Below are 14100 nucleotides of genomic sequence, written 5' to 3' on the forward strand. Positions count from 1 at the left end.
ATTTTCCTTCCCATGAAGCATATTAAAACTTTGATTTTTTGGTCAAGGTCAACATTTGAAGCTATTATTTGTGAATATGAGCAGTACTGAGCACATGGTAAGCTGCAGAAGCCATCCTCTGCTAAACTGGCACTACAGCAGGTTTTGTGCAGCATGAAATAAATTATGAATATGTAAATTTTACCACATTGTGTGATTACACTGGATTGCAACTGCCTCCAAAAGAGGAACAGGTGGTGTGCAACTAACCCTGCACAGCTCCCAGGGGTGATCATGTTCATCTGTGTGAGGGCCTGAGGGGGGCATGTCGCTGAATCAACATGCTGCTACACAAGTTAAATTATTCTGCATGTTTGTTTGCTTGTTTGTTCATGTCTGGACCTTAAACTGTTCAAACTGCTGCCCTCTCATCAGCTTTTTTACCTGGGAGGAAGCGAAGGCTCTGTAGCTGACGGCGAGGATGCCGTCAGACCACTCATGAGAGACGGGGTCAAACTGGCCATACAGCTGGCCCATGGTGATGGATTTGGGATTGATGACTGTGATCTGCACCTGGTTCTCATCCATCAAACCCTAGTGACAAACACATACATATATACACACAACAGTAATAAAGAGAGCTGTCAAGTCAAGACAAAAGGGATTCAAAGGCAGTATATAAATACACTTAATGATTTTCTTTGCAGGTAAAAAAGCGGCAAAAACGAGCATGACGAGTCGCACATTTCACCTTCTTGTCTTCGCCAAGAGTCATAAATTGCTTAGAAGATTACTGACTGTGTGACAGGACTTCTGCTAACCGAGCAAGAGAAGCAAAAACTGCAACAAACGGCTTTTCAGACTATGTGTCACTTTGAGTTAAAAACAATGAGAAAAACAGGCTGTGAGGGAAAAAAAGAACAACAAAAAAAAAGCAAAGAAAGGGGAGGGAGGAGGTTGGACATGATCAGTGGACGTGCAGCAACAAGGATGACGATGATAAATGTGGCGTTCCCAGGCATTCCATCAGCAGGCCTTCATCTGTCTCCTTGGTGGGATGCCTCTCAGCCCTCTCAGCCATGTAAATACAACAAGCCAGTCCTGCTCTTCTCTGCGAGATCAATAACTACTAAACAAAGACTACAGCTCTGACAAATTGGATGGATGTGTTTACTTGGGAAAAACATGTAGCTCAGATAAGCCTTGGATATTGAGTGTAACACATATTTTCATGCACGTCAAATTTTATATGATTTTTTACTGATAGAGCAAGTTCATGTCCCAAGGTCTCCGGAAAGCCATCAAAATGTGTAATACAATACAATTAAAGAATGCATGGTTAACCGTCTGAAAAAAGACTTTTTTTTTCTTTCTTTCTTTCAAAACTTCTGACAAATTGACCAAGTTAATACCTGACGGGAATATAATGAATAAGTTGGACCTCAAGGACAACTACGGGAAATGCAACCGAGAAAATAAAGTGGTTTAAAGTAGCTATTGATCAAAACTTACTGCCACCCAAGGAATTCATCAAATATAGTAAGTTGACATTCAACTTGCGGTCTAATGTGCCACCTTTGTTTCACACTTTTGTTGCCAATATCTCAGTTTAATTCACAATACTTCTCAAATTTCTCCAATATCACAGTTATCACATATTATGGACTGATAGTGACCGCCAACTACTTTAAGAAATTGGCAAGCACTTCATGGCATTTGGTTGCCACCAGTGGCAACTAGGGCTAGGTATTGGTTCTCAATACTTTAGAGTATTAACCAAATTAACATGGTACAAAGGAGTATTGGCACTTCTACAGTCAAAAAAATACCTGCATGAAATCCTTTTTGTACCCAGATATAGAAAAAAATTACTATTTGCATGTTTTTGCTGGCAGCCAATCACAGCAAGCCTTCTCCAATTTAATATTACTTATGATTGGTCCATGACTGTAGGAGCTTGGTGTGATGGAGTTGAGTGCAGTGTATTTCATGAAATTATTTGTACAGTTATGATATAAATAATTAAATAATTGGACACTTTAAAATGTATTTAGGTTTCGCACACATTCATTTTTTGTGGCAGCCCGCCTCGATTGAAATATCTACTGCCACGTATTGATTTTATATTTTTGGAGCTGGACCATTCATTAGGAGCTATAGGAATATACGGTATGTGCTATTTGGATATTGATTGCACCACACTCCAGAGAGTGCAGAGCGTACTCTGGACACAGACAGAGCAGCAGAATGTCAGATGCAGTGAAAGTGAAACTTAAATGTTCACTGGGCTAGGTCGAACTCTTACTGGCCTCTCTGCATGTACTCCTCTCATCGATCTGACTGGATCAGCACATCAATTATTTAACCAACAAAGTTCCACTTGCACTGCATCCACAGTCCCACAAAAAAAAACATCAAAAAATTAGAGCGGGGACAAAGACTGATAAAAAAGAGAAAATGAAAATCATTGCGATGGGAAGGAGCGGTGGCATTTTACACAACTGAATGCTTCTTCAGATAAGCTGCGGATTTCTTATCAACTAATCCTTCAACTCCAAAGATTTAGCAGGATCAAGGACAAATGTAATTTTGTTTTTTAAACTTTGTTTAAAAAATAACTTTTTACCTTTTACCTTCTTTCATTTACATGAATTTAAAAAAAAGTATTACCTGAAGTACTCTAATGGTATCAGTGTCTCTTTAACAATACAGGTATTGTTACTGACATCATTTAAAATGACACAGCAGTCCTAATGGCAACCACTTTTAACATTTAAATAACAGGTACATCAAACAGCACAACATGCATCCCAGAATAGTTACATTTGTTGTTTGTCTGTTTATTTGCATGCCCACAGGCATTTGTTTTAGAGACAACAGTGTAGCAAGTTAAATTTTCTGACTGCAGGGTGAGAATTTCAACTAAACATTTTAATTATCAATTATTAATGCATTGTATCTTAAATACTCAAAATATAAAGTGACTAAAAATTAACCATATTTTCGGATTTAAATAGAACATCATACCTTTTTAAAGACATCATGTAGAGCTGCTCCCAGCACACGATAGGCGCTGGTCTTGCCTCCAAAGGGCTCCCCCACCAGCATGAATCCATGCCTCACTATCATCATCTCAAAGATCTGCAGGATTTTCTCCACAAAGAAATCGGTGACCTGGAGGTTCATGCGCCGGCAGTTTTCCTCGACAGCCTCCAGTAGGATGCGGTAGTCCCGATTTGGAAGCTTGACCCCCGGGAAGAGGTCAGAGGTGATACCCTGAGGTGGAAAGCCAAAGTAGTTAGGGAAACAGTGATGGCAGGATGAGGGAAAACTACATACTTACACACGGTTTTAAAAGAAACAGTGTTCATATACATTTTTGCCAATAAATTTCCATGACTTTTCCATAACTTAAAGGCAAATTTTCATGACCATAAGTTCAGAGAACTTATGGTCATGAAAATTTGCTGATACTGATACTGATACTCCTTATTGGTTTCTTTTCATCATTATATAATAGCTTTTTACAAAAAATAGATTTTATTTTCAAAAGAATTCCGAGCAGGATTAGAACTTAGGGACTGTTCGTTATCTATGAGAAGGGAGAGGGTGGTATAAAAAGGGAAAAGCAGTTTTGTAAGCACTGTGGAGGGACTTACATATTTTTTATTCAATCCAGTTTTGCCACCAAACATGCCCTCAAAGGCATATTTTCTTCTTTTTTTATATATATATATATATATATATATATATATATATATATATGTATATATTCAAAATGTATTTATTTTTCCTAAACATTTCGTGATTTTTCCTTTTTCCTTTGATATTTTTTAGCATTTATTTTCTTTAACAAATTTGGGGATTTTTAAAGAAAACAATCTGTCATTTCTTTTTCTTCTTAAATTTTGTGCACTTTTTAAAGAAAAATGTTTTCCCTTTTTTCTATTAATTTTGTTGTTTAAAAAAATCTAGGACTTTTCAAAAACTTTCAGGATATATTTAGTTTTCTAAAACATTGCTAGGCAGTGGAAACACACACACAAACAAACAAATAAACACACACACACACACACACACACACACACAAACACATTCACCTTGAGATGCGTGATGGACATACATTTTCAGAAACATAGTGCAAAACCATTCACACACACACACACACACACACACACACACACACACACACTCCAGTGAACTGTTCTGACTCAAACAGACTTAAATTGTCCTTGTGCATCACAGCTCCAAATGAGCTGACTGGAATTAACATGGGCTGACATCACTTGATGTGTAACGCTCCATTAATCAAGACAGGAGGAGCTCCACTCTATCGCACCTCAAATAGCTTCAGATCATGGGCCAGGAACTTGGGCAGATTGACATCAATAATGGATCTCAGCAGCAGGGTGTCTTCATTCTCCTCTGGAAAAGTGAGCTATAGTGTAACAAAGCCAGAAGAAAAAGAGAAAAGGAGAAGATCAACATTTACTGAGAAACAGCTGAGTGATGGAGCTTAATGAAGGACTGTGCCACATGACAATTACAACCAATCAATGCAAAAAGCCATGTCAGTAAGCAGCTATAGTAAGTGTCTAAATGACACCCTGTTTTTCAAAAGCAAAATAAAAAAAGGCAAGAGTCTCATTGTTACTGGTAAGTCTATATTTGGAACCAGGGGAAAGAAATGATGTGTGCGGCAGGTCACATCCCTTGTATGTGTAAACAAAGCAGGTGCCTGTTGATGACTTTCTCTTTGAGAAGCAGACTGACAGCTCTTTTCTTCCTCTCTCACACATCACTGCACTCCGCAAAACAGTTTGTCACGTTGTGTTTGGAAAATAAGGAGGAGGTTTGTGCCAACTGTGACAATTCCTCACTATGTCGGAAAGATTACTGCTGTGTAGAGTGGCATAAATAAAGTTTCAATTGTGTACTATACACGATCCAAATAGTATCAGAGACCTACCAATGTGTAGCTGAACTCTACTTTGAATAAACTTGATTTGTCTGCATTAAAAATGTAACCAAATACATTTTAAGGATGAGGCAAGACATTACACATGGCTATGTGCATGTTTGCCCTTTAGCTTGATCAGTGCTTCTTTCATAAAAACAGATTGAGCAAGAGTTGAGAAATTATTTCCACCCAATTAGGTACAATTCTAACATTTGTTACACCAAACGACTGTTCAAGCAGTTGTACTGTCACAGCAATATTTGCAACATTGGAGTAAAATCACTGAGAGCTTCATCTTAGGTGGCCAGCGTCCCCTTTGATCTCCAGCATTTAGTGTTAAGTGGCCATAAAACTCAGTGCGAGCTGTCTTAAGTCAGTCTTTTTCTACAATCTGACGTCTCAACAATATATTTAATATTATGTTTTTAGTTGTGGCTCATGCAAACACTGAAGTTGAATGATGTAAACATACTCAACAACCATTCAGCTACGACTCTCCAAAATGAAAAAACAGCAAACTCAGCATACAGTTAATATGGAGGTGACTCCAGGGAGGTGCAGAGAAAGTTAACAAGTGTCATACTGTGGGAGAGGGGGAGAAACTGGCAGAGATGTGGAGTTAAAAAAGACTATGTTTAATTGTATCTGATCCATCAACCAGTACTTACTTTAATGAGGAATCTTTTTGAAACAGTTTGCCTCTCATTCCCAAAGTCTCCTCCCACTAAAATAACGCAGCCAATCAACAGAGGCTGGTAGTGAGGTGAGGCGTCAACATCCATCACGGTCACTGAGGTCTGCTGTCCCCTCACTCCTTGTCATCCCAAAAACAAGGTTGAAACATAGGGGAGACAGAGCCTTTGCTGTCACCGCCCCCAAAATCTGGAACAAGCTGCCCCCCCAGATAAGACTAGTCCCAACCTTGCCTGTGTTTAAATCTCGTTTAAAACTCATTAGTTGTCCTTGGTGTTCTCAGACCTTGTATGAGAGTTGACAGTTTTATGGTTTTACCTTGTGGTTTTATTGCCTTTTTGATAACTTTTTTTGTCCCATTTTATGCTACATATGCTATTTTTTAATCTATTTATTTATGTATAAGACATGGTCATCTCTGTTGCTTTTAAAAGTACTTTATAAATACATTTTTTATTGGATTAGAACATCCAAAATGTAAAGTCTGTGTGCAAATACAGTATATCCTTATGGATTCTACTGATGCTGAATTGGCAAAAAAAAAAAACTGTCAAAATATAAATGCCAGAGGGAGTCAGACTTAAGTGCTTGAAAAGACTTTAAAAATACTTCAAAATATTCAAGTGTATGATAGGCATTTGTTTGATGATCAGAGATTGTTCCACTTTATCAAAATGTGTTTTCCTGAAAAGAACTTACCATTGTCACAAAAACAGTATGGGTAGAAATAAACACGCTGATAATGGCAATATGGTTATGTGTAACTGAATTCTGTGGGAATATATTCAGGTAAAAGTAGAAAAAAAAACATTATATTAAAAATTATTTGTGCTGAGATACCTTAAGGTTTCCAGCAGCAGTCAGCACAGACTTGACAGCTCTCATCCCGTAGTCGTAGTGATGCTGTGAGGACAGCTGCTCTGAACAGAGTCGATAAGTGGCCACAATTTTCACCGACAGGGGCCGCGCGGTCACAAAGCCACACGAGTAGAGCACAATCTCTGCAATCATGGCGTAGTCTGGTACCATCATTGCCACAGTCCTGAACAGAGCCTGATGTAAAGAAACACTTTTGCTGAATGGAGAGAAGTTTTTCATTTCTGAAGATATTTTTTGTGCTGTTCTGTTTTAGATGATTTTACATCAGTAATATTTGCATACATGTACAGTACAGGCCTATATTTTCTGCTGCTTTTTCAATTTTAATTCAATCACCTTATTATAATCACTTATTTAAGTGACTATACTGCAAATTTTGCAATCGACTCAAAGTTCGGACATCTCAAACAGACAGAACGGCTGAGAAACTGATAGAACTGATACAGTACCTTGAGATTGTCTGGTAGCTCAGAGCGTCCAGCGTAGCCAGGGTTCATAGTGATGAACACAGCACAAGAGGGGTCAAGTTTGAGCTCTGTCCCTTCAAACATCAGCATCTCAGCATGGGCAGCAATCCCTGGACACACAGATGCAGTTAGATACAGCATGTTTTTAAATGTCTTCTGTGCCTTTTGGCACTGGTGAGAACAGTGGAAAGAAATTTGCACTATCAAAGGCAAATATATCAATGTGCTTCTGTCTTTTTGGACACGTCTTTGTAATGAGTACACGCGGAGGAGCACATCCATAAATGCCATTTCTGCCATATCAGTAAATTAAAAATGCAAATGCTCATCAGAGACATTTCGTAGACAATGTGGACAACATATAACACCCTTTATTCAAAATTTGGTTACAGAAAAACTCCAAGTCTAAGAAGAACGGTGGAAAAATAGTTTCATCAGCAGTTAAGCAACAGACACCTATTAGCATTTTCAAACTTTAGTTTTTGCCTTTGGCTCTTGCATCTTGTGACATAAGACATTCGACACCCGTAAGACACATGGGACACACTGCTGTGCTGCGTTGAACAAAGCTATCCTTGAAGGTTTGCTGGCCGGCCTACACAAATTGCCTCAGCTCCGTGTTGCATCTCTTTGTAGTCCAAAACCTGTTTTTTTCTTTGCTGGTGAGAATACACCAAATGTGTTTCTGGTATACTGCCAGCTTCTTCAAAGACCAAAGGGAAAGAAAGCGAGAATGTCAAAAAAGAAAAAGAGAGCAAAAGACAGCACAAACCTCTCTGTATGGTGAGAATCTGTTGAGCTACGACAGACAGCACCTCCAAGTCAATGCGGTTAAACTCATCAAAGCAGGCCCAAGCTCCGCAGGACAAAAGGCCCTGACCACACACATATTGGCACACGCAGACACACACAAACACATCAACACACACACAAAATTCATTAATACATATTTAGATAGTATACATGAGGAAGTTTTGCCTGAGTACATGAGTTATTTTGGTATGGCAAGTGGGAGGAAATTTCAGCAGGCTGTAAGCAATTCCAGTGTAAACAAATTTTTGTTTCAGTGTGTTGTTTACCATGTTCAAAACCCACACGTAACTATAATCGGCTGACGCCGATCAGCTGAAGCAGTACCTGGGGGGCAGTGAACAAGACCCCCTGACTGAGCCATCAGTGCATTGATATTTTAGAAAGGACAAATCTTTATATTCTACACTTCTTACAGTAGGAGACTGTGAGAGAAGAAATGTACATTTGTAAGTGACTGCATGTATTCTTAGTAACAATAAAATAATAATAATAACAGAAGGCAAATACAGCTGCACTACTGCACTGCATTGTATTTGTGGTGACATGCTGCAGAGGTGTAGAGACAAAACCTCTGCGAAATGACTAATTTCACTATCATGATTCAATCCATTCAGCTCAAAAACATTTGGAAAGTCTTAAAGGGCTACAAGATTAAATTATTTGATCACCAGTCAAGCTAACGTAGCATTAAACTGGAAGTCAGTAACTCTGCGGGCGGGGATAACCCACTTGGGCACAGTGCGCATGCTCTACGGACGGAAGAATGCGGAAGTTATGGGTATTCTCATACCGCGGAAAATATAGCTTTTTTTGCTTCATGCACTACTGAGCAACCCTCATAGGAATGAACGAGGCCCTATACCTATCAAGTTTTCTTAATAAATCCATAGTGGGGAGCTGTCATGTCATCCATCTTCCAGTTTATAGAGGACACCACTGATGAGTCCTTAAACCGGGGAATGAATTAGCATTTCAGCACCTCCAGTTTTGAATGGGTTTTGGTTAGAAGACTTTAATAAGGTTAATACTTACTAGAAAGACTTTGGCGTTTTTGTTCTACAACATAAATTGCGTCAGTAATTATCCTACTCCAAAACTCTGAAGCTTTTATGTATCTTAAAAAAGGCGGTCTCCAACAAGGGGCTGAATGAGATTACAGGATGTCATCACACTGAGACATGCTAAACATGGCTTTACAAACTTGCTGTGGGGGCAATGGGACCATAGTATTAATTTTCAACCTAACAATAGCGTTTTATTTCCACTACATTTAGACTAAAAGCTAAAAACATAAAAGCGGTGTTCATTTGTGGAGAATATCTTGTTGAACAAGAAACTTAAGTACCATAAACATTTGTTTACTGCAGAGCTAATTATCTGCAATAATCCAACAGCCTTTTGATGAGGGACCCCAAGTGATGCTAACATCCTGGTCAGCCTACAAAAAAACGTCATCCCTGGGGCACTCTATTGGAAGACATGCTGGATCCTTGGTGATAAAGCACCTACTGCAGGAAAATCTTCTGATTAGTGAAACTACTTTTAATAGTTTGTGTAGGAAGTGAGCAGCATAGTTTGGATTACTGGTGCCTTATGGAAAGAAAACTGTACTCACTTTGAAGAATTTGCCCAAAGCAATGTAGTCCAGTCCGTCAGAGCAGTTGAAGACCACACACTGTTTGGCCACAGCTTTGGCCAAGTCTTTGGTCGTCTCTGTTTTTCCTGTGCCAGCTGGGCCCTCGGGGGCTCCTCCCAAATGGAGGTGGAGGGCACCAAACAAAGTGCTGAAGAAGGAGGAACAGACACGAAAAAGCACCATGTACCACCTCACAACTCATCAATGATAAATGTGATGATGTGACCCCTCACTGTATATACAGTATATACTGTGTATATTATCAACAGAAACATGTTGACAATAGGTCCACTCCAGCTCGCTGACAAAACATTTACTAAAATGTTGCAGTGACTGAGAGCCTTACTGCAGGGAAGCTGGATTGTGGAAAGTGTCGGCTTTTGAGTGCTAGGCTTTCAGACACACCAGAACTAAATTTCTGTACATAGTGTGATGTGGAATATGTTTGCATTAATATATTATTCAATGAACTGATGCAATGATTGTTGTTAAGGTTTTTAAAACTAATTTTAATTCATTCTAATCAGACCGTATATATGTTATTGTCCAAAATGTCATGGTAAGACTGGTCACTCTATATATATATATTTTTTTATGTAAACCTTATTTCTTTATCATTTTGAACGTTTTCTGAACAAAAAACTAAAAACATATATTTGTTATCAGTGCCTTCATTGTATCAAGCAGCAACCTCCATGGCTGAAAAGTAAAGCCAACGCCAAGTGTCAAAAATTGCAGTTTCACAAATGGCCACTTGAGGCTGACTCCAAGCGTGATTCAATCCCCAAAGAACCCCATGTTAACCCAACTTCACAGCTGAAATAACATGTTTACAGCCTGGTACAAAAAATAGTTTTGGTCTCTATAGCTAATTTTAGCATTCAGAAATTGGTGGTGAATATATGTATAATTCACCTATTTACATTTTATTAACGCCAAAAGTTTTGCATTCTTACAATTCTACAATTCTACAATTTCATTTAGCAGACGCTTTTATCCAAAGCGACGTACAACACAAGCAAGACAGGGCCACTTGAGTGACAGGCTGTCTGTGAGGTCTTGCTGCATTCTGTGAGTCAGATCCACCTTCACTCCTCCACAGCTCCACCCTCTCATCCAATTATGGTCACTTTTGGCTCCAAGAAACCAAGATAGCATCACCCAAAATGCTGAACTTGAGGCTTCAAAACGGAGTCCACACATCAATGGGTGACATGGTAGCTTTGTCCACTATTTTTAACATGTACATACTTTATATACAGAAATATCTCATGCCATTTGGACTGGAATCAAAAAAAAATAATTATGAGTTTAGGATATAATTTATTGTTTTATGGTATTACAGTGTGCAATAGTACTGCTCTTCATTTTTTTCAGATTTTATTATCCAAATTAATATAATATTAATCCAAAGTATTACAGAGTAAGATTCATGGGGTGTCTTTATCTGATACTTTGGATATGTGGCTATAGAGCTGAAACCACTTACTGATTAGTTTTCAACTATTAAATTATTTAACGACTTTGATAAAATAATAAATGCATCAGTTTGAGTGCATTTTTTAAGCAAAAAAAGAGAAGGCAGAATTCTTTTATTCGATCTTCTTAAATGTGAATACCTTCTGGTTTCTTTATTCCTAGTTAATTGAATATTTTTAGAGTGCTGATTAATAAAACATTTGAAGATGTCATCTTTTGGGAAGCACTGATCAACATTTTTCAACATTTTCTGACATTTGATAGACAAAACAACTAATAAAACTAATAAAACATAATTGGCAGATTATTAACCAATGAAAGTAACCATTAGTTGCAGCAGAACAAGGCTTGTAACGCACTTTGTTCCTTGTGATGTTTAATATTGTAGCATTGTGTGTTCTTCTATTTTGTGTCCATTTACTATCACTTGTTTTTATCTTGTACTGCTGTGTATCTTGGCCAGGACTCCCTTGAAAAAAAGAGATTTTAATCTCAAGGGAACCTCCCTACCCTGGTTAAATAAAGGTTAAATAAAAATAAAATAGAAAATTGTGTCTCTACACATTGATCAATAATGGATTTAGAAAAAGACTGCTTTTGATAGAGTGCGCTTTTGTGTTAGCTTTACCGATAGCAGCGATCAGTGAGCGGCGTAATGACCAGACGTGGAGTGTTGCCCAGGTACTCATAACCGTAAGGCAAACCTGCATTGATCATCTTGGTCTGGAGGTGATGCTCCTGCGGTGCAGAGATCAGAAATAAATTACTAAATATGCATTATGAGATGAAATGAATCCCCAAACCGCCTCTTTTAACATACCACCCAGTAGTAGCGCAGTTGGCTGAGCCACTCAAAGTCATTCTCGTCACTTATCCCTTTTTGCACCAGTGTAGCGAGCACATCTCTAGCGTGGACATCCAGCACGACGAGGGCTCCCAGGGTCACCCGGTTCTGCTTGGATAGCTTGCCACGTACAAGCGCCACAATGTCGTCAATCTGTCTGTTGTTTTGCTCCAGGTAGGCATCTAAGGCCTGAGGGGAGAGAGAAGCGTGATTAAAGAGAAGGCAGAGGATGCTATCAAGACCCCATCTATTAACTGAAGGTCACAAGTTTGATCCCAGCAACAACTACTAAGTCCATCACTGTCTTATAAGTGCATCGCTAGCTGTCCTGAAGGATATTAAAAGAAACATATAACCTGTGATACAAAGGGGTTTTCCGGTCCAACTTCATAAGACGGGCTTTTTACCGCAGACCTCGACTGGTGACACTGACTAAATAAGATGTGTCATTTTATGAGATATCAGTGTAATGTGACAGATTTGTTATTCTCATTCAAACCGACTGCTCCCCTAGTCACTTCAGCCTGTTTGATTAAAGCTGAACTGTTTGAAATATTGCAAAGAGCGGCTATTCAGGGGTTCAAGACAGCATGGACTTTTAAAACTAAAGCTGCGTAGAATCGAGACCAGTTTATGACACCTTCATTAAAAATAACCATCAGGTTTTATGACAATCGGACAGATGCTCATTTATTTATGTCTAGGCTGGCTATCTATGGCTGAACAGTCATGGGGTAAGTCTAATTTATGTGACGAGCCACACCCCCGCAAAAGTTTGTTGGTCAGTATCTTCAAAAGAGAAATCAACAAGATTTTGAAAACTTTTAATAAGTTTGGTTAAATGATAACCAACAGAAAGTTTGGTACAAATTGGACCTGTAGGAGACTCAGAAATGAGTCCAAAAAAAAACCTTTCAAAATTGCGGAAAATTTTACAGTGGAACCTTAATGGCTCATATGTGGGTTTTTTGTAGAGTGCATTAAGCTGGAGTAATTGGCACCATATTTGTTGAGCAGCATTTGCTGATCAATGATAAAAATGTCATGTGTCTATGATGTAACATCTCACAGGACTTTGCAAAAGCAATGCTGAAGAAAAAAGTCAAGGCAAAAACAATAGGGTTTCAACCCTTCAGGCTAGAACCCCTAATTAGATGGTAACTTGGAGCTAGAGCCACCAGGTAAATCATGACTGATACTTACACACTCACTGTCAGGTAATTTGATTGTAATACAATTTATCCAACAGTCATCGGACTTTGTTAACCTCAACTTCAGAACCTTGTTAATTTCACTTTTATGGCTGCTTCTCATGCTCTGTCTGGCATGACATACATCACAGCGTATGTTGCCATGGTTACAACTTTGACAGAGACATGCAACTTCAGAGAGAACTGTAGATTATGTGTTTCAGATGCTAGCTGTTACCATGATTACAGCTTTGACAGAGACATCACAGAACTACAGAGCATATTGTAGATGATGTGTTTCAGGAAACCTGCCACTTTGCATTGCTTTTAAACAGAACTGAGTAATGATGTGTGGTAAGTTTAGAAAAAAAATGTCTGCTGCACAATAAAAAGATGTCTAAACAAGATTTGGGTAACACTGATAACCAAGATTTAAAAATAATATGGTTAAAAGAGTCTTTGAGGATGCTTGAAGTAACTTCAAAACTGCAGTTAAGTCTTCTTAAAAGACATGCTGAGTTTTGCAGAGATTTCAAAGGAAGGCCGCCCTAAACAAAAAAAAAGAAAAGAAAATGTCTGGAGCTGCAAACATTTTTTAGCCTTATAATGAAGGTTACACCACACATCAAATCTAAAGTAGCCAGTCAGCATTACTAAGGGGTCTCAAAAACCGTTCATTAATACGTTTTATAACAAGGGGGCTGCTACTTGGGCTATTAATGATTGTTTGGTTCTTTTACTTTGTACAATCTTAGTGAAAGCACACAAAACCGTCCGAACACTATTAAATTCTTCTTATTTTTTTTGGTTTTTGATTTGGAATCCATACATAAACCATAATTATCTTAGCTAGGGAGACTAATGACAAGCCATTGTTATTGAGGTTTGGCGAAATTTAGAGGAAAAGGTGCCAGGCCTAATTTTCAGACGCTGAAAAACATTTTTTTTTATTCCATGTACAGGCTACACATGTTTATCGTTGGAAAGGGTAAGAGCCATTTTAGGCCTACAAAAAATAATGTACAATGTTGAAGTTATTTATTTCTATAGAATTTTTTAAGCCGCTGGGGAGGGGCTAAAGAGCCACATGTGGCCCCTGAGCCACAGGTTGACTTCCTCTGGCTTATACTATAAAAAAGGACCTTGCCACAACACTACAT

At 38.5% G+C, this 14100-nt stretch overlaps 1 protein-coding gene across 1 annotated transcript in view; it reads right to left on the reverse strand.

Moving 5' to 3' along the window:
* dnah7 (dynein, axonemal, heavy chain 7) overlaps positions 1-14100 on the reverse strand; it is a 117230-nt gene that overhangs the window by 67640 nt on the left and 35490 nt on the right. Inside the window, 9 exon segments of the mRNA XM_042494683.1 lie at positions 424-573; positions 3007-3255; positions 4319-4417; positions 6473-6685; positions 6961-7088; positions 7751-7853; positions 9407-9575; positions 11535-11644; positions 11727-11939. Of these exon segments, the coding sequence (XP_042350617.1) occupies positions 424-573; positions 3007-3255; positions 4319-4417; positions 6473-6685; positions 6961-7088; positions 7751-7853; positions 9407-9575; positions 11535-11644; positions 11727-11939 (1434 nt within the window).

This window comes from Plectropomus leopardus, chromosome 10, assembly GCF_008729295.1.
Source record: "Plectropomus leopardus isolate mb chromosome 10, YSFRI_Pleo_2.0, whole genome shotgun sequence".
Taxonomy (NCBI): Eukaryota; Metazoa; Chordata; class Actinopteri; order Perciformes; family Serranidae; genus Plectropomus; species Plectropomus leopardus.